The sequence below is a fragment of the Bombina bombina genome, chromosome 2, assembly GCF_027579735.1.
Source record: "Bombina bombina isolate aBomBom1 chromosome 2, aBomBom1.pri, whole genome shotgun sequence".
Lineage (NCBI taxonomy): Eukaryota > Metazoa > Chordata > Amphibia > Anura > Bombinatoridae > Bombina > Bombina bombina.
In genome coordinates this window covers 828,212,128-828,233,402 of record NC_069500.1, presented here as the reverse complement: position 1 = coordinate 828,233,402, position 21,275 = coordinate 828,212,128, and the positions used below count along the sequence as shown (strand labels likewise).

Here is a 21,275-nt window from a genome sequence, read left to right as displayed (position 1 = left end):
CAAAGTAGCATAATTCAGTTTTCCTAAAATGACATTTTTCTTTGTTAAGCTTCAGCCCAGACTCTTTGATAGCCTGTAGCACACAACTTAAACGCTGATCATGCTCCTCCACTGTAGACCCATACACTAGAATGTCGTCCATGACGACTGCTGTGCCCACGTGGTCACTCAGGAGAGAACTCATTTCCCTTTGAAAGATTTCAGGAGCAGAGGATATCCCAAAGGGGAGTCTGCAGAAGCAGAACCGACCTACCGGTGTGATAAAGGTAGTCAGTTTGCGGCACTTTGGATCCAGGGGGATCTGCCAAAAGCCGTTAGAAGCGTCTAATGTGGAAAAGAACTTCGCCCCAGCCAACTTTGGAGCTATATCTTCTAATGTAGGCAGCACAAATCTCTCCCTCTTCACTGCCTCATTCAACCTTTTCAGGTCCACACAAATGCGCACCTTTCCGTTTTTCTTTGCAACTGGAACAATGGGGGCACACCAATCAGTCGCTTCAACAACCTCTTCAATAACCCCCATAGACTTCATGCGCATAAGCTCTTTCTCCACTTGAGGCATTAGCGGGAACGGAATTCTACGGGGAGTAGAAATACTGTATGGGACTGCGTCACCTTTAAGTGCTATACGGACTGGTTTGCAATTCAGTAGGCCCAACTCGCCAAACATATCTTCGGAAATCTCATTCACTCTGGCCACGAGGCCCAAGTCGCAGGCTGCTTTTCTGCTCAATAAATTGTTAACACACTGACCTCGAATCACGTGCACCCACATGGTGAACTTTCTTTGCTTGTACTCACAGCTGGCAAGAAATTTCCCCACACAATCAATGCGGCCACCAGGACTATGGACATTTGTAGTAACCTTCGCCAGCTGGGGCTGTCGAGGCAGTTTCATAAATTCAGCAAAATACATTACAGTGATATCTGCTCCTGTGTCAATCTTAAAATCAACTTTGTCTCCCATTACAGTAAAAGTAACTTTCCAATCTTCCTCTGAGCTTGTCCGTTCCACAACGGACCCCACAAAAGACACTTCTTGACCCTCCTGGTCACTGTCCACCTGCATCTCCTTAATGTATTCAGTTTTACACACCACTTCAAAATGGCCCATTCTGTTACATTTTCTGCATCTTTTATCCCTGGCCGGGCATATAACACTCTGATCATGGGCCCGGTAGCACCGTGTGCATCGGGCATGTTGCGCCCATCCACTTCTAGGCCTTTCCAGTATTTTAGATCTACCGCTCACACTGTGCCTTTCACTAGCAGTTTTCCTAGACTGTTGCACTTCATCCACAATACTCTCAGACCTCAGATCAGCACTTTGCTTTTTCACCAGTTCACTCTGGCGGGCCATCCTAATAGCCCCATCTAACGTTAAATCAGGCTCTAACTGCAGCTTCAGTGAGACTTCAGCATCTGCAATTCCAATAACTATTCTGTCTCTGATTTGCTCTTCTTTAGCAACACCAAACTCACAGAATTCAGCTAGTTCATACAGGCTGCGCACAAATGACTCCACAGATTCTCCCACACGCTGATTATGTTTGTGAAAACAAGCTCTCTCATGAATCACATTTCTTTTGGGCACAAAGTGGGCACTGAGTTTATCCATAACTATATCAAAGATAAATTCTTCCCCTTCTTGGAAAGTAAAAGCATTGAACACTGGCTCCACATCTTTCCCCATAGAGTATAAAAGAGAATAACTTGTACTTCACCACTCTCCTTGTCCAGCTGAAACCGCTGACGCCATGTGGGCCAAGCTGCAGGCTGAGAGAAGTCAAAAGGCTCAGGTGGGGTAAACTTTGACATCGTCATCATCAGAAACAGAAGCGTAGTCCAGAACTTCTGACACCATGTTGTGAGATGCAGGACATATGCAGGACACAGCAATGATGGTACAACTCTATTTTATTGCAGACCATAGCAATACACATCTAGTCAGGTTGATTGTACTAAACTAACTGCGACACAGACACCGGACCTCAGCCCCGCCCCCAAACTAGTGACATCACATCCTGCTCTCATCACAGGCTATATAGCCTTTTGTGTCATTCCTCTTTTTTCTGCATTATATGTACAAGGATGTACCAATATTGTATCTATTTACCCATATGTTTTGATCCCTACCAGCTTTTCTACATTTAGGTATCGCCAGTGTTATATGCCTTCTAGTTTCCTTACGTAGCTATGGCAACGGATCGTAGTTTTGAGTATGCCTAGACACATTATTTTGGTCTCCTATGATTGGGTGTCTTGGTACCACATGACACGCACGCTTTATTGTTTATGTTTGTTGCTATGGCAACCCAGTGCTTTGCATGCGATACATCAAAACAACAATCTTTTGTTATGATTCTGTGTAAATGTACAATGGATCGCAGTGTGTGGTATACATTGACATATTTCTTTGGTTTCCTACGATTGGCTGCCTTAATACCACATGACACGCACGCTTCATTGTTTGTTTTTGTTGCTATGGCAACCCAGTGCGATGCATGCGATACTTCAAAACAGCAATCTTTTGTTTTACTTCTGTTTAAATGTACGATTGTTCAGTTCCTACATTATTGGGCCATGTTTGTTTAATGTTTATTCTCATCTTCTTTTAGTGTGCACATAACTTTTTATTGCTGACCGGACTCACGTTGCCCGGGATGATGACGTCACCTGTTTGGGGTGGAGCTACCCGGGAGAGCGTGGATGCCCGGCCAGTTCACTTTGGTGGTTTGCTGTACTTAAGGGGTGGTTGGTAAGTAATTTGTAACACTTTTTTGGTCTGAGGACGGACTATATTATGTCCGAAAACGTTCACTGAATAAAATTGCCTGTTTAAGGATCCCTTGGAGTGCGCTTTTTTCCATATGTTTGTTTGCCTATTTTGCTGCACCCAGGGCACTGGATTACCTGTTTGCTTGGAGTGCAATCCTCCATTGATTTTAATATAAATATATATATATATGTGTATGTATAAATGTGCCCCAAATGCCCCCAAAATACAGTGATGTGTATTTTATTAAAAACAAAAATTGTAGCATTTTTATTTTTTAATATAATAACTGCACCAGGCAGTTTTGGGGGCTAAAGCTGTCGGGAGTGGGGTGTTAGAAAAAAAAAAAGACATAAAAAATTGTCTATGGGGTCTGTGTGTTCTCAGTAAATATATATGCATATGCGTATATACATATATATTTATCTGTTAATATGTGGACTAAATAGATATGTATATGCTTATATAAATATATTGATATATATTTATATAAGCATATGCATATATATTTACAATTTGCTGCCCATTGCTGCACAACTTACCCCCTTCCCTGGGCGAGGTTCTCATGCCTCATGTCTCACGGCATGAGAATGATGCTCCCATTGGAGCCAATGAGAACGCAATGTCGCCTTTGCATTGTGGCTAACTTGCGTGCTGTAGTATTACTCAGTGGAGCACAAATATCGCTTTCGCAAAAGAGATATTTTGTGTTCCACTTGTAATCTAGCCCTATATGTTGTCTACAGAGTCTGAAAAAGTTTTGTTTTAATAGAGAATTACAACATAAACTGATTATTTTGCATCTTAGATCAGGTAATACTCAACAAGATTCAATAAACCTTAGTAAGACCGCCAAAGTGACCCTTCATATTCATGGCCATTTAATCTGTGCCACTGCCACCTACGTAGGGGAAGGTCTTACTAATTACAAGATGGATTGTCTGGGGACTTACTGCCAATATGGTTATAGACAATTTGCGCACACATCTGCTATTTTTTTTATATTTGTGCACACGATACATGTTCCGATGGTCACGTGTTGCAAGATGCTGCTGGTACTTCTATCACGTGTAGGGGAAAATGACGTATGCACAGATATACCAATATAGACAGTTGGTCACTTAACACCTCTTGCTTCTGTGTAAAAAAATGTATTTGTCCCACACTCCCTAAAGAGGCCAAAAAGCAAATTCTGTAACCTGCAAATGTTGCAAATGTTGCAAATCAAATAACTGGTTTAGGCAATTTACAGCAATTTAAAAACATATGTTGACCTCTCTAGGGAAATTGGCACAAAGCACAACTTTTACAACAGCATGAGATATTTAGGGGCCGAATTATCAAGCTCCGAATGGAGCTTGAGGCCCCTTGCTTCGGCTCGTCACTGCTCCATAACTTGTCCGCCTGCTCCGAGGCGGCGGACAGAAATCAATTGATTGACACCCCCTGCTAGCGGCTGATTGGCCGTGAATCTGCAGGGAGCGGTATTGCACAAGCAGTTCTGGTGAACTGCTTGTGCAATGATAAATGCTGACAGTGTATGCTGTCAGGATTTATCGATGTGCAGTGGAGATGATACGCTACATCGTATCATGTCCGCTCACACTTTGATAAATGTGTCCCTTTAATACTAGAAACAGATTACAGAGGAACAATATTACAATACAGTGTCTCATTAGTGAATCTTGGCTACTATTGCTTTGACAGTGTTGGAAGACTTTTGGAAATGGTAACATACCCGCTGGATGATGTGCTGGGGAGGGTCCTTCTCATCCCTGTGCCTGTAGGATTTAAATCGTATGCCAGGTGTCCCTGTAGCTCTCCCAGAGAGAAATTTGGGCCTGTGCCAGATACCACAGGGGCTGCAATAAAAAACAAACAAAACTACAGGTTTGCATATAGTAAATAGGTTCCCTAATTCTATCAGACATAGGAGAGGTGCTTACTGAGTCTGTCAGTCTCCCCCTCAAATAGACATATATACATAGCACACATAAAATGGGCTCCCTCGTTAGTCAGTCTGTTTCTCAAAGGCACATGCGTTTGCACACACAAAAGGGGTTTCACACAATCTGACACATGCAAACAAAGGGTGAGTCTGTCAACTACATGCTGCTAAATTTAAAAAGGGACAAGTACATATTATATAGATGTCTGTATCTTAATCAATAAATAAAAAAAACTGACATTTTAACCCTAAAAACATTTCTCCTATCACATTGCAAACTATACAAAATGTTATATACTAATACACTTAAAATAAAAAAGACAAAACATGTAAGTAAGATATTATAATACATTAATACAATAAAATAAATTGGCCTTCATTCTGTATAGGTTGTACTGGAGGTTATAAATGGTCCTATACTTTGTACAGGTGTTGCTGTATATAATATATTTGCTTACACTTTTTACAGGTGCTGCTGTAGGTAAGACAACCATCTACAATGTGTATAGATGCTACTGTAGATAATAAATTGGATTAAACTTTGATTAGGTGCTGCTGTAGGTAACAAATTGGCCTAGACTTTTTATAGGTGCTGCTGTAGATAACAAATTGGCCTAGACTTTGTATAGGTGCTGCAGTAGGTAACAAGTTGGCTTAGACTTTGTATAGGTGCTGCTGTAGGTAACATATTGGCCTAGACTTTGTATAGGTGCTGCTGTAGGTAACAAATTGGCCTAGACTTTGAATAGGTGCTGCTGTAGGTAATACATTAATTTACATTTTGTATGGGTGCTCTATAGACAATAAATTGGTCTACACTTTGTATAGGTGGTCACTTCGTAAACCCTCTCGCCAATTTGACGTTGTTGGATAAAAATCCTCCCGAATTCATTTGACTGTGGTGATTGCCAAACCTTACTCTCACACAACTGGTTGCATGAAGGTAGGGAAGTGGCATTGCATAGGCGTTCGCCTGTGCAATGTTAAATATAGGGAACAAATGTGCCCCACAATTTGCAACATGTGAATCCTGTCTGTTTGCATATTGATAAATCTTGCCTTTTGTATAGGTGGTGCTGTAGGTAATAGATTGGACTAAACGTTGTATATATTATGTCGCAGGTGATAAATTGGCGTACATTTTTTTATAGGTGCTTCTTTGTATAGATACATAAAGAACTAGATCTAAAACTAGCATGTCTGCACTACGTATTGTGTTCCTCGTGTTCCATTATTTATAAAACGCCTCACATGAAAACATAAGCATATGTTAGATTCCTTCAGTGGGATAAAAAATATAATGTTCTTGCCTAATTAGGCCACTGATATGTATTCAAATTATGAGGCATGCCCCTGCATTTATCAAATCTTGTGCATTCCTCTTTGTCAGCCTGGCACTCCTTACAAGACTATGGTCTGGACTGGAATTCCCTATATCTTGGGTCCTGCCTTCCACTGCATATTCTGTAGTGTTACTGCCTCTAGGTTTTCTCTGGGCTAGATTTATCAAAGCTGAGGCGTACAGGGGCACGTATACGCGCCCCTGTACGCCTCAGCTCGCCTGTGGCGGGGCGAAATTACCCGCAGGTAATCTACATTGCACACAAGCGCAATTTTGCGCTCGCGTGCAATCCCACCCCCTGCCCGCGCACAGCCAATCACGCGTGAGCAGGAGCTGTCAATCTCCTCGGTCGGACTCGACCGCGGAGATTGAATTTTGCCACCTTAGAGGTGGCGAAGAGGTTAAGGAAGCGGCTGCTTGATAAATTACGGCGAGCAAGTTCTTGTGAGAACTTGCAGCTGTAGGGCTTTGGTAAATCGAGCCCTAAGTATTCTTTAGCAGAGGCTGTAAATACAGAGGGAGGAGGCTTTTTGAAAAATAAGACTTGAACATTTGTGGTATGAGGGACAAGCAGAGTCAGACATGTAGGAAATGTCCAACTAGGAGTTTATGAGGCATAGTAGACAGCTTCTACTTAAGGGTGGGTAAGTGCGAAGCCCAAGTGACCATTTCAGGCAAAAACATATTTATTTTTAACACAATAAAGAATAATGCTGTGATAGCCTCAGCACTTTTAATTTTCTTTTAATTGGTGTCAGCGTCACACACCAAAGAAAGGGGTTCTCTCTGTCTGTCAAAGTCTCACGCACAAACTCTTGAGCACACTCACATATAGCTGACACAAACACACAAGCACAAGCCAGCATACAAACACAACCATAACATTGTCTTCCTATGACAGTCAATGTCACACACAGGAGAGGAACTCCCTTGGTCTGTCAATGTTACATACAGGAAAAAGGGTTTTCTCAATCTATGAGTCAACACTAGAGAACTTACTCAGTCAATGTCAGGCATGTGTGAGTGTGCAGTATGAGTGTTACTCACTTCTAGACACTTGAATTAATTCTGTGACGCTGAAAACTCCAGAAGTGACAAAACTCTCCTGGAAATCTGTCATATCTGGAGAGACAAAACAGCTGTGACAGGAATCAGAGGCATGCAAGTGTAAATTCACACACAGAGCACTCACACAAATAACAAAATGATATCTATATACAGAGCTCATACAATCTACTCACATCCAGTAATCATGCACACTCACCCAAATTGATTGGTTTAGTGTCCTCCAGGTCTGAGCCAATAGCTGTGCGAGGGCTGCTGTCCTGTTCTGTGTCTGAAACAAACAGTCAATACGCCAAGTTACGAGAAGTTTGATAATTCAATGATACTAAAATAATTAACAAAAACAGTATTTTGGACTAATGAGGGACACCAATGAACAATTAAGTGAATTATCCCCAGTGGCTGAAATTACACTCAAAAAGACATGGTAACATAAAATAATAAGTTAGTTATCGCAGAAAGAGAAACCCTTTCAAAACAAAATTAGGGACTCAGTAACTGCCAAGTTTAAAACTGAAAATATGTCTTGATGATTTTGCAAAAGTTTTAATCTGCCATATTTCCTAAAGAAAATTGTCTGTCCCTCTCTGTAATGGTGCAAATGATAGTTTTCATAAATTTGAAGACCACAAATATTTTCACAATTAACAGTGATTTTCACCTCACAGGGAGCATAGATATTCTGGTACCCTTCATTACAATATAATGAGCACACATGTAAGCTGAAATCACAATAAGAATTGACACATGGAAAATAATATATTGACATTTAAATGGATTTTTCTAGTCATTTATTTTGTATCCAGTACCATAGCTTTGAGAATACGATTATACCTTCAAAGCTTCCTCTTAGTAATAACTGGTACACCCACAGAACATCAATGGATGGAACATTTAGATCATGTTAGAGAATTTAGTCAATGGGGCCTATTTATGAAAGGCCTGTCGGACATGATCCGACAATGCGGATCATGTCCGACAGACCTCGCTGAATATGGAGAGCAATACGCTCTCTTTATTCAGCATTGCACCAGCAGCTCTTGTGGCCGATTGTATTCGATCAGGTTGAATTGCAGCGATGTCTGTCCGCCTCCTCAGAGTTATGGAGCAGTGGTCTGAAGGCTCGCCAGAAACACGGGGCTTCAAGCTCCATACAGAGCTTGATAGATATGCCCCAATATGTGTGTGTTATTTATATTTAATAATAAATATAACATAATTTAAGTGTGCTTGACCAAAAACAATAAAGTTATTATCTATAATACACTGGGTACACCATCACTATAGATATTTATCTTCTTTTCATCACAGGAACCAATGCATGCAATTTTAACTAAATTATAGCTAAAAACAAAAGCACAAACATCATATTATTTGGACATATACAATCTACAACAGGAATCATGCACACTTTTCTTGAGAACGTTCCCACCTACAAAATTTTCCTTTCAATCACCTACAAATATTAAAAAAGAGTATCCAAACAAAAATACTTTAAAACCTTTCCAACAATGGGCAGCCAATATAGAATTGTTACCCAATGATGATGACAATGGGTGGAAATATAGGATAAGAAAAAAATTCCAAAGAAAGGCCAGTGCTTCAGCATATGCCTATGAGAACCCTTGGTTTGAGAGCAACAGATTTAAATTTTCATGTCTCATTCGGAGGCTTAATGGTCCACTAAAGTACTGTCCCCTAGCTTAGTAAGTATTGAAAAGAAAGGAGGATCAATAGACCAGTCTCCAGGTTGGAAACATGATGGTTGAAGCAGTCTGTTTTTCTACTGGCCACTTGCTGTAAGGGATGGAACAGCTTTGAGATTGTGTTTCCATTGCCAACAAAAATAAAGGTTGAAAGAATGCATGTGAAAGCAGGCAAACAGAATTGCTACAACTGTGAACCCTATAGACATCATGTAAAGGCAAGCTGAAGCCATATCTTGATAGTAGAGGTACTGTTGGCAAGAAAGAAGGGCATGTTGTGAAGTAGCCATGAAACTGTTATGAGAGACATGATACTGGCAGGAAGGACCAGAGATCTCTTTAGGAGGTTCATCAGGTGTCTCTGAACTATTTAGTTTACATAAAGAACACAGGATCCATAGTGAACACAGAGAAATGCAAAGGTTTGAAAAATGCAGACCAGAAAATAAAGCTCCAATAAGGGAGTGAAGATAATCTGATTGACTAGGATTTTGATTCTTATACTAGGACAAATAGAAGTCCTCAGCAACCATGATTTTTTTTGTAAGAGCTTTATATGAGGTGTAAATGTGAACTAATAAAGAAGCCTTCAAATGGTAAGGTCATCAGATTCAGAGCTGGATTTACCATTAGGCAGAGAAGGCATGTGCCTACAGGTGTCTTCCATAGAGGGGCGCCTGTCTGTCTGCTCCATATGCCTTTTCTGCACACCTCTGCGGCTCTGCCCTCACTCACAATAGTAGATAATAACTTTGCCCTAAACAAAGATGGCCACCACGCTTGTCGGTCCGTTCCATTTCTCAAGTGAATACGGACAGAGCAGCCAGAGCGGCCTGAGAGAAAATGTGTGGGGGTTGGTTCTTTTATGGGGAGTGACAGTGAGTGACTATTTGTGCGCTATTACAGAGTGCTCTGAGTGAACGGTAGGCATGTATCAGCTGCAGCAGCAGCGGCTGTCAAAATCAAAATGACAGATTGAACAGTCAAAGGGCAGTTTTTCATATAAAATATCATAGGTATGAATATAATTGCTAAAATGCAAAATGCAGAATAAACACACTTTACAAAAAATAATTCTTTTAGAGTAGATCCTTGATTTCTGACAGATATCTAAATACACTAGTGGTAGCCACTGAGGGATAAAAGGAAGAACCAAACACTTCAAAGAAATTGAATACAGAAGATTCAGCCTTGCTGTCCATCAATTACTTAAAGCAGGTATCACCCTCAAGTGCAATATTAATTCATTTATCCAAAACAGAGACCAGGAATCCACCATAGAAGGTGTGTTTAACCCATACAGCTCCAGAGCAGCAGTAAACTACTGGGACCTTGCTGAACACATCTGGAGAACCAATGGAAAGAAGCATATGCGTAGCCAGTAATTAACAGCAAGTTCCCATTGTGCATTGTTGCTCCTAAGCATACCTAGGTATGGCCTTAAACAAAGGATACCAAAAGAATGAGGTCAATGTAAAAAATCACTTACAATTGCATGTATCATGAAAGTTTAATTTTGTCTTTCATATCCCTTTAAGTAACTGTCTTGTCTCATCATACTTAAAAACAGACCAAAAACAGGAAAGTAAGCAATGTAATTCCCTGTAGATGAGAATTTTGAGGCCAGGGGTGCGATTTACTAATGTGTGGGTGGACAGTGTCCGCCGCACATCAATAAATGCCAACAGTTTATCATTGCACAAGCATTTCTAGTAAAATGCATGTGCAATGCCGCCCCCTGCACATTTGCGGCCAATCAGCAGCTAGCAGGGTGTGTCAATCAACCCGATCGTATCAGATCGGGCTGATTGCTGTCCGCCGCCTCAAAGTTGGGGGGCGAGTTAAGGAGCAGCGGTCTTAAGACCGCTGATTCTTAACTCCTGTTTCCAGTGAGCCTAAAGGCTCGCGTGGAAACAGATGCATTGATGGGTTGATAAATCAACCCCCAGGTCTGCAAAATCTAGGAGAATCCTCACAACATCAGAGTAACCCTACCCACCCCCCCTCCCCGTTACCTAAAGCTATTTAATGTTTGGCTATTGCTTTCGGATAAGAGATCACTGTGGATAAAACAAGAACATAGCAGTAAGAAACACCTTATACACAGTGGCGGCTTTATGGGGGTACTGGAGGTGCATGCGTAGCATCCCTGTTTGAGCTGTAAAGGGCATCATATATTGTGTAAGCTGTGTCTTTTAACTTTGTCACCACCTTTGTTAGCCCACTAATTAGCCCTCCAAATATGGAATAGAGTGTGCCAGGCAATTTCCTTAAGACAAAATGCAGACGGAGAAATGGCAGAACCCTTGCTGTCCAAACTGATAGAACAGAGAAAAGTCCAAATGTGTTAAAAAGAAAACATTCAGCGGTTAGGCTAATGGAATGTTGTGGAGTTCCAAGGAAAGCAACTTTCTATGAGAAAGTAAAGAAATAAATAAAGGGAAATGGGAGGGGGTGGAAGGAGTGTTCACCTGCTGAACAGTTTGTTGAAAGTAAAAGTTTCTTCCCATCTCCAAGGGGAAGGCTAATTATTAAACCAATTATCTAGAATCATATCCTGCTTTGTGTGTTGTCATGATGAATAGGAGCTAAAACATTTTTTTTATAAACATTTGAAAGCTATAATTTGGTCAGCCTATGTTGTAAATGAATCTTGCTATTTCATTGCAGTCCAGGGATAGACCTCTTAAAAAACGTCTTGAGGGTAAATATCTAATTTCCTTTACTATATCAGTAACAACGTCAGATATAAATCTTACACTAACCCTAAGCAATCTCTGTAAATAATTTTATAGACAGACAGTCTGCAGCACACTTAGAAATTAGGCTAAAGAATCAATGTAAATATATAACTGAGAATTATATTCCTTTTTTTATTTTTGAATAAAAACAAAAGTGTTACATTAGAAATACTTATTCCCTCTGCCCCCTTCCTATTTCTTTCTGTAGTGTAGTGACCTACACAGCAGACTCACACGCTTTATACCAGTGATAGCTAAGCTTGGCACCCCAGATGTGTTGAAAGTACATTTCCCATGATGCTTAGCACTCTGCAATCTAGTTGAGCATCATGGGAAATATAGTTCCGAAACATCAGGGGTGCCAAGGTTAGCCAACACTGCTCTATACCATGCACGCCCATGGCATCTGGTAAACAGGAAGATAGACAGAGCATGCATAGTTCATCTACACTGTAACTCAGTAAAACACTGATGTAAACAGTAATGAGATTCACTGTTTACATAGCTGTTGTTTAGCTCTACCTCAAAGGGACACTGAAGTCAGTGTTTTATATGTGCTTTAGAGATTACTCACTACATTGCAAAATAATTGAAAGCATTAAAAACATAAATTGTGACTTACCAGATAATTTCCTTTCCTTCAATACAGCGAGAGTCCACAGCTGCATTCATTACTTGTGGGAATACAGAACCTGACCACCAGGAGGAGGCAAAGACACCGCAGCCAAAAGCTTAAATACCTCCCGCACTTCCCTCATCCCCCAGTCATTCTGCCGAGGGAACAAGGAACAGTAGGAGAAATATCAGGGTGAAAAAGGTGCCAGAAGAAAACAGCTTAAATTTAGGGCTGCCCACCGGATCGAAGGAAAGGAAATTATCATAATTTATGTTTTCCTTCTAAATACAGGGAGAGCCCACAGCTGCATTCATTACTTGTGGGAAAACTATACCCAAGCTACAGAGGACACTGAATGCTAATGGGAGGGTACAATAAGAGGCGGCCCAACCTGAGGGCACCACAGCCTGCAAGAAAACCGAACTCCCGAAGGCTTCCTTGATAGAAGCAAAAAATTAAAAAGAATAAGAATGTTAGGAGGACCAAGCAGCCGCCCAACAATAAGAACCATAGGATCTCATGTCAGAGACCCAGAAAGATGACACTGCACTCGAACTGAGCCATAAACCTCTGAGGAGGCTCGTGCTCAGCAGTTTCCTAGAACCAGCGAAAAACACTCCTCCACCAACAAGAAGGAGGTTAGTCAGCTTCCAAAATCTTGCACTCCCCAGATATGAATAACATAAAGGAAAAAACTGTCTATTCTGATGAAGTCTGACAGAAACCTCAAGGTAAGATTCCCCAAAAAAAGGAAGAACCTCTTCCCATTTGGACAAGGAATACGACAATCTTAGGGAGAAAAAACTTGGATAGCCATATTGGAAGGGAGACCACATAAGGAAGAACGTATTGCAAATTGCAACACAGAAAACTCTGGAACTGGAGTACAAACAGAGAGCAAAAACTGCTTGCGAAAAAACACATACCAGAGAAAGGAACAACAGCTGGTATCCATCTGCAACCTTCCGCTTGCCAGGCAGCTAAGCTAACCAACAGGCTGTCCTTGCAGGCTGCCCCTTTGAACAAAAACTAGCTAGAGAAGTCCTTCACCAGCTCATTCTAGAGAGGAAGAAGAATACTCCAGGATCCAGAAGAGAGTCAGGACAAGCTAGCTCCTCCCGACAAAAAGAGAGGGAGTCCTCCACACCTAAAATAGGTGACGAGGAACCAGGTACGAGCTGAAGAAAGGACCAAAACCCTTCCGAAAAAAACTTCTCTCGGCTAGGGCCAAGCGACCCCTCGCAATTCCCCCCGGAAGAAAAGATCCCAAGACGCAAAGAGACCCTGACCCGGTAGATCCATGCAACAAGGGAACTCTCATGGCAGCGAGCCACTAAACCGTGATTCCAAACTTGCGGGCAAAAATGGAGCAACAGTCTCACTGACGCCCACTCCAGATAGGATAAAGCAATCCTCGAAAAACAGTGACATGGCTGAAAAAAAGAAGGTTAAAATAGACCTCCTCAGAATTAAGAAAACTGCCACAGCAGGATTTAAACTCCAAGCCTACAGCTTGCTAGGCTGGGAACTAATCCCTTAGGCCACTTAGTCCTGCGGCCTCAGCAGAGAAACTCGATTGGCTTTCCTCAGATACGCATTCGAAGACATCTGGATAGTCAGATCAAACAGATGATCATAAGAAACATTCGTTCCGGAAGCGCAAGCTCAGAGAATGGATTGCTGTCAAGAGCCTCCGCCCACCACCAAATTCGAGACCCCCCCGTCTATGCAGGAGGAACTCACTATCTCAGAAATAATCCACTCTCCAAGATGTCCTGACTGGCATGGACCCAGAAGACCAGACCTCAGAGCAAAATGCTCTACTGAAAACAAAAACAAGGATAATTGAAAGGAACATTCTGTTCCACATCCCCCAGAAAACACTCTCACCCTGCTGACAGGGAAGAGACCAAGACAAAACTGCCCCGGGGGAACTAGGATAAAAATCCCCAACACCGGGAGATCTGTACTGAACACTGGAGAACGGTTCCCTAACCGGTAATCCAAAAAGACTGCTAAGACAGAGACAGACAAAAACCCAATGCTATGTCGAAGACTCGGCCTGGGCTGAATCCATCACCCCCTACTACAGCGCCAACGAAGGCCTGAAGGTGAATTAAAGGGCAGAACCCGATGAAATAAAGGCAAAGAGCCTTCCTGTCTGACAGACCAAGCCGCATTCAAAGGATTCAACCTGGCGCCAACACTAGAACTCAGTTCTAGGTCCACCTCTGAGGATAAAACCGGCAGGAAGCAAACCCCAAAGGTCTACTAGCAGACGCTGGAAAAAACAGAACCGCCAAAACTCGGTAAACCACCACAACACCTAGAAACAGGCTACTGCCACATTAAACCACAGATCCCCCCCAAAAAACTTAGGATCCAAGCGAGCTTCCGGAAGAAAACAGTTCCTAAGAACCGGACCTGCTTAAACAAAGATGTTTTAAATGGACATCCAGCGTCCAGGTAGAGAGAACCATGTATTCTCTCTGAACAAAGAGATCTAATAAGTTCTGCTTTAAAATCATCGGACCCAAAAAGGATGGGAAACCCCTCCCCTTATTGGACCAGTCAACAACAGTGCAATGACACTGCGAAGAGTACCGGGACAAGACTCCAAGAGTCACCTAGTCCAGAAAGATGGAATTAAAAACTCGACTCCGGCCCCTAGGACCCCCGGACCCATATGATCCAACATCAAGAGCCCATCCAGAAGAACCTAAGACAGGTCCTTCCTGTCCTACGGTATAGATGGACCTGCTCTGCCTGGACCAGAATAACTAGAAAGAGCTCCTTCTCTAGAGTAGAAGGGAATAACAGACCTTAAACAGGTCCTGCCCATCATCCAGGGTACGACACGACTTGTCATAAAAAACATAAAAAAATTCTTAAGTTCCAGAAGTGCTAGGAAAACTGAGAATAAAGAAAATAAGCTCAGAGGCTTACATATTTATCTCTAGATAATCAAGGGAATCCTCACCTCAGAAGACTCCAACCATCACAATCATCAAAGTCGATATAACCAAAAAAAACACAAGTGACAAAACTTCTTCCTACAAAGAGTTTCCACAAGAACCCTGAGCTCTAAAACATAAACTATCTGAAACGGATTAGAAATGAAAATATGTAAACGCACAAAAAGGGACGTCAAAAGGGTGTGCAAACTAAAACAAACAGGTCCTGCCTGTTATACAACACAACCCCACATAGAGCTCGGGACTGGGATTCTATAACTATAACTATATATATATATATATATATATATATATATATATATATATATATATATATATATATATATATATGATAAAGAAGAGGATCCAACCCTCTCCACTCGTCTAATCAAGATCGTTATCTGATTTAGAGCACTGACGGATCAGGACTGGGAACCTCTAACATCACCAAAGCCTCTCTCAGAAGTAAACGCAGGCGTGCCATTCTAAATCTAAATGCCAAATCCTCCTCAGTCGGAGGAATCAAATCAGGCGACTCTGACCCTGGAGGTTCTACCTCTGAAGCCTCAGAGGGAACCACATCCCCAGATGACTGTTCGGGCACAATCGTCATTTTATACGATGGCCCATGGGTAGGAGAACACGAATTAACCCTTTGCTTGCATGGAGCAGGGAGAGGGAAACTCATTAGAGCCATAGAGATGGCCATGCGAAAAGATGCAGTAACCTTAAAAAAAGTCTCCCTCAGATGAAGGAGTAATGGTACTTAGGGGAACTGCATGTGTAGGAAAGATTCTAGGGAACGCACCTCACGAAAGGAGGAATCCTCAGAGGTAGACGGCTCAGTGGTCTCTAACATCTCATCATTGTTTGAAGAAACACCCTATTGCGGCATACGGAACATAATTGAGCGTGCTGGTCTACCCGGGCCTCCTCACAACATACGTAGGTATCAAAATCTGTATCAGAGGAATCCACTAGAATATCAGAATCCTCCATAATTCAAATTAAAAAATTTAGCCAAAAAACACAACTGGCACCTTAAACCCCCAATGGCTGGGCACTCACCACCTCCTATGACCCAGACAGGTAGAGAAATTAACTCTTCTCCGCAGCCCCTCAGTCAGGAGTCGGAAATAGAAAACAAGACGTGACTACTCCCAGTCACATGGTGCCTCATGCAAGACCGCCCCCACTAAGGAAAAGCGCGCCAGCTTAATAAAACTGTGCAGCTCTATAACCTGTATGTTCCGTATCAGCCTATGAGCCCAAAATGTCTCCTACACATACACAATCAAAATCACATAACAAACATGATTAACTAGACCCCACTGTTCAATAATCCCCCTGAGAAGATATTAACCCTTGATTCCATAAAGATAAAGGAGTCCCTGTCTTCTATCGTTAACATGTGTGTAAAAAATTTAACAATCTTACTGGAATCCATTCCGTGGAACAGCAACACGGTTCTTAAAGTTTGACAGATAGTAGCAGTGCCTCTGACATGGATTTGAGTGAAGAAAGCAGGCAGCGAAACTCGTCAACGCTAATTGCTTATAGGAGCTGATAATATGAGTCTGGATGGTTTCGCAGAAAGACTCTCCCTGCATCTCTATACTCTAACTTTCATCAATGCTCTCACTGAGAGGCTGACAAGACTACTTAAAACTCCAGTTCCATCCCGAAGGGCAGATACCCTTCCTAAGGAACTATTCTGGAAAACTTCAGACACTTCTCTGCCAACCTCCTGTGATGAAAGGCAAAGAATGACTGGGGATGAGGGAAGTGGGGGAGGTATTTAAGCCTTTGGCTGGGGTGTCTTTGCCTCCTCCTGGTGACCAGGTTCTGTATTTCCATAAGTAATGAATGCAGCTGTGGACTCTCTCTGTATTTAGAAGGAAATAGTAATTTTGTTAGAAAAATATGCATTTTATTCCAGGCCTCGGACACACCTCTTGAACGTTGTTTGTCCTTTACTGTGGCCAATCAGAGACATACATAAACAAGCTCCTGCACATACCAACCAATCACTATGCAGCATATACAAGTATTAGGGTTCAGTGTTCCACGGAATGTACTTTAGCCTCTTAAGGGAGTGTGGAAACATTACAATGTTCAGTTAAATTTTCAAGAAAATCATGCAAACATAAATGATGAAATAGAATTTTAATTATGCATAATTAAACATTTTATGGTGAATTTAATTTTGAGCTTAATGTCCCTTTAATTAGTGTACAACTGCAACATTTCAAAGTGTGATTTAAACATGAAAAATATTGCTGATCCAATCAGCAGCACTAGTCGCATGACCCAGACCCATATATATATATACATACAATTGATTCCTAGATTCTGGAAGAAAAAAGAAACCCCATAAAAGGAAGAATGGGTCAGCTCTGTTATGCTGACATTATCATTAGAAAAAATCACTATTTTGTATTACGTAAACTAAATGATTATTTCGCTTTCAAGTTTATTTGTGAAGAATATGTAAACTCTAGGGGGTATATTTATTATAGTGCGAGCAGACATGATACAATGTAGCGTATCATGTCCGCTGCACATCGGTAAATGCAGACAGCATACGCTGTCAGCATTTATCATTGCACCAGCAGTTCTAGTGAAATGCTGGTGCAATACTGCCCCCTGCAGATTCGCGGCCGCTAGCAGGGGGTGTCAATCAACCCGATTGTATTCTATCGGGTTGATTTCTGTCTGTGGCCTCAGAGCAGGCGGACAAGTTATGGAGCAGCGGTCTTTAGACCGCTGCTTCATAACGTCTGTTTCCAGCAAGCCAGAAGGCTCGCCGGAAACAAGGGGCATCAGGCTTCATACAGAGTTTGATAAATCGGCCCCTAGATAATTACTGCTGCTATTTCTTTGTATATGTATGTCGCCAAAATCTTGTACTTTTCTAATGTCATTTTGTACTTTCATATACTGATTGCCTTATGTCTGAATTTTATTGTACTGTTGCTATTTTCAATAAAAAAAAAAAAAAAACTTTCCAATTTATTTCTATAATCAAATATGCTTTGTTCTCTTGGTATTCTTTGAGGAAGACTAAACTAAGGTAGGCTGAGTCTATAGCAGCAGTGTTTGTAACTATGTATAACATTGCTATCAACAATGTTACAAACACTCGGCTAGATTATGAGTTGTGCGATAGGGTTAAAAAGCAGCGTTAAGAGGTCCTAACGCTGCTTTTTAATGCCCGCTGGTATTACGAGTCTTGCAGGTACAGGTTTACTGCTCACTTTTTCGTCCAGACTCGAAAATACCGCAAATCCATTTACGTCAATTACGTATCCTATATTTTCTATGGGACTTGCACAATGCCAGTATTACAAGTCTTCCAAAAAGTGAGCAGTACAGCCTCTCCTGTCAAGACTGATACCGCATTTAAAAGTCAGTAGTTAAGAGTTTTATGGGCTAACGGCGTAACATAAAACTCTTAACTAAAGTGCTAAAAAGTACACTAACACCCATAAACTACCTATTTACCCCTAAACCAAGGCCACCCCCAGCATTGCAAACACTAAATAAAAATGTTTAACCCCTAATCTGCCGAACCGGACATCGCCGCCACTATAAAAAATATATTAACCCCTAAACTTCCGCCCTCCCGCATCGCAAACACTAGTTTAATTTTAATAACCCCTAATCTGCCGTCCCTAACATCGCCGACACCTACCTACATTTATTAACCCCTAATCTGCCGCAACTATATTAAAGTTATTAACCCCTAAATCTAAGTCTAACCCTAACCCCCCTAACTTAAATATAATTTAAATAAATCTAAATAAAATTAATACAATTCACTAAATTATTCCTATTTAAAAATAAATACTTACCTATAAAATAAACCATAAGCTAGCTACAATATAACTAATAGTTACATTGTATCTAGCTTAGGGTTTATTTTTATTTTACAAGCAACTTTGTATTTATTTTAACTAGGTACAATAGTTATTAAATAGTTATTAACTATTTAATAGCTACCTAGTTAAAATAAAGACAAATTTACCTGTAAAATAAATCCTAACCTAAGTTACAATTACACCTAACACTACACTATGATTAAATTAATTCCCTAAACTAAATACAATTAATTACAATTTAAAACAATTATCTAAAGTACGAGAAAACCCCCCCACTAAATTACAGAAAATAATAAAATAATTAAAAAAAAAATTAAACTAATTACACCTAATTTAATTCCCTTAATAAAATAAAAAAGCCCCCCCAAAATAATAAAAAGCCCTACCCTACACTAAATTACAAATAGCCCTTAAAAGGGCCTTTTGCGGGGCATTGCCCCAAAGTAATCAACTCTTTTACCTGTAAAAAAAAGTACAATATCCCCCCCAACATTAAAACCCACCACCCACACACCCAACCCTACTCTAAAACCCACCCAGTACCCCCTTAATAAAACCTAACACTAACCCCTTGAAGATCACCCTACCTTGAGAAGTCTTCACCCAGCCGGGCCAAAGTCCTCCACAAAGCCGGCCGAAGTGGTCCTCCAGACGGGCAGAAGTCTTCATCGAAGCTAGGAAGAAGAGGTCCTCCAGACAGGCAGAAGTCTTCATCCAAGCGGCATCTTCTATCTTCATCCATCCGGCGCGGAGCGGCTCCATATTCAAGACATCCGACGCGGAGCATCCTCTTCCAACGAAGTCCAACTGAAGAATGAAGGTTCCTTTAAATGACGTCATCCAAGATGGCATCCCTTGAATTCCGATTGGCTGATAGAATTATATCAGCCAATCGGAATTAAGGTAGAAAAAATCCTATTGGCTGATTGAGCTCGCATTCTATTGGCTGATTCAATCCGCCAATAGGATTGAACTTCAATCCTATTGGCTGATTGCATCAGCCAATAGGATTTTTTCTACCTTAATTCCGATTGGCTGATAGAATTCTATCAGCCAATCGGAATTCAAGGGACGCCATCTTGGATGACGTAATTTAAAGGAACCATTCTTCAGTTGGACTTCGTTGGAAGCGGATGCTCCGCGTCGTAGAAGATGCCGCCTGTATGAAGACTTCTGCCCATCTGGAGGACCACTTCGGCCGGCTTCGTGGAGGACTTCGGCCCGGCTGGGTGAAGACTTCTCAAGGTAGCGTGATCTTTAAGGGGTTAGTGTTAGGTTTTATTAAGGGGGTATTGGGTGGGTTTTAGAGTAGGTTTGGGTGTGTGGGTGGTGGGTTTTAATGTTGGGGGGGTATTGTACTTTATTTTACAGGTAAAAGAGCTGATTACTTTGGGGCAATGCCCTGCAAAAGGCCCTTTTAAGGGCTATTTGTAATTTAGTATAGGGTAGGGCTTTTTATTATTTTGGGGGGCTTTTTTATTTTATTAGGGGGATTAGATTAGGTGTAATTAGTGTAAAAAAATTGTAATTATTTTATTATTTTCTGTAATTTAGTGTGTTTTTTTCTTCGTACTTTAGATAATTGTTTTAAATTGTATTTAATTGTATTTAGTTTAGGGAATTAATTTAATTATAGTGTAGTGTTAGGTGTAATTGTAACTTAGGTTAGGATTTATTTTACAAGTAAATTTGAATTTATTTTAACTAGGTAGCTATTAAATAGTTAATAACTATTTAATAACTATTGTACCTAGTTAAAATAAATACAAAGTTGCCTGTAAAATAAAAATAAACCCAAAGCTAGCTACAATGTAACTATTAGTTATATTGTAGCTAGCTTAGGGTTTATTTTATAGGTATTTAGTTTTAAATAGGAATAATTTAGTTAATTATAGTTATTTTATTTAGATTTAATTAAATTATATGCAAATTAGGGGGGTGTTAGGGTTAGACTTAGGTGTAGGGGTTAATAACTTTAATATAGTGGTGGCGACGTTGGGGGCGGCAGATTAGGGGTTAATAAGTGTAGGTAGGTGGCGGCGACATAGGGGGCGGCATATTTGGTGTTAATAAATATAATGTAGGTGTTGGCGATGTTGGGGGCAGCAGATTAGGGGTTAATAAGTATAATGTAGGTGGTGGCGGTGTCCAGAGAGGCAGATTAGGGGTTAATAATATTATGCAGGTGTCGGCGATGTCGGGGGTGGTGATTAGGGGTGTTTAGACTCGGGGTTCATGTTAGGGTG

The 21,275-nt window shown here is 41.0% G+C and overlaps 1 protein-coding gene across 5 annotated transcripts in view; it reads right to left on the bottom strand.

The window, feature by feature from the left end:
* NFIC (nuclear factor I C) overlaps positions 1-21,275 on the bottom strand; it is a 261,712-nt gene that overhangs the window by 53,201 nt on the left and 187,236 nt on the right. For 4 of the 5 annotated variants that reach the window (XM_053703106.1, XM_053703105.1, XM_053703104.1 and 1 more), the window contains exons 3-5: positions 7,331-7,402; positions 7,114-7,188; positions 4,515-4,638 (exon numbers count right to left, since the gene is read on the bottom strand). In XM_053703106.1, coding sequence (XP_053559081.1) covers positions 4,515-4,638; positions 7,114-7,188; positions 7,331-7,402 — 271 coding nt within the window. The remainder of the gene's footprint in view (positions 1-4,514; positions 4,639-7,113; positions 7,189-7,330; positions 7,403-21,275) is intronic. The other variant, XM_053703107.1, reaches the window with a different exon arrangement.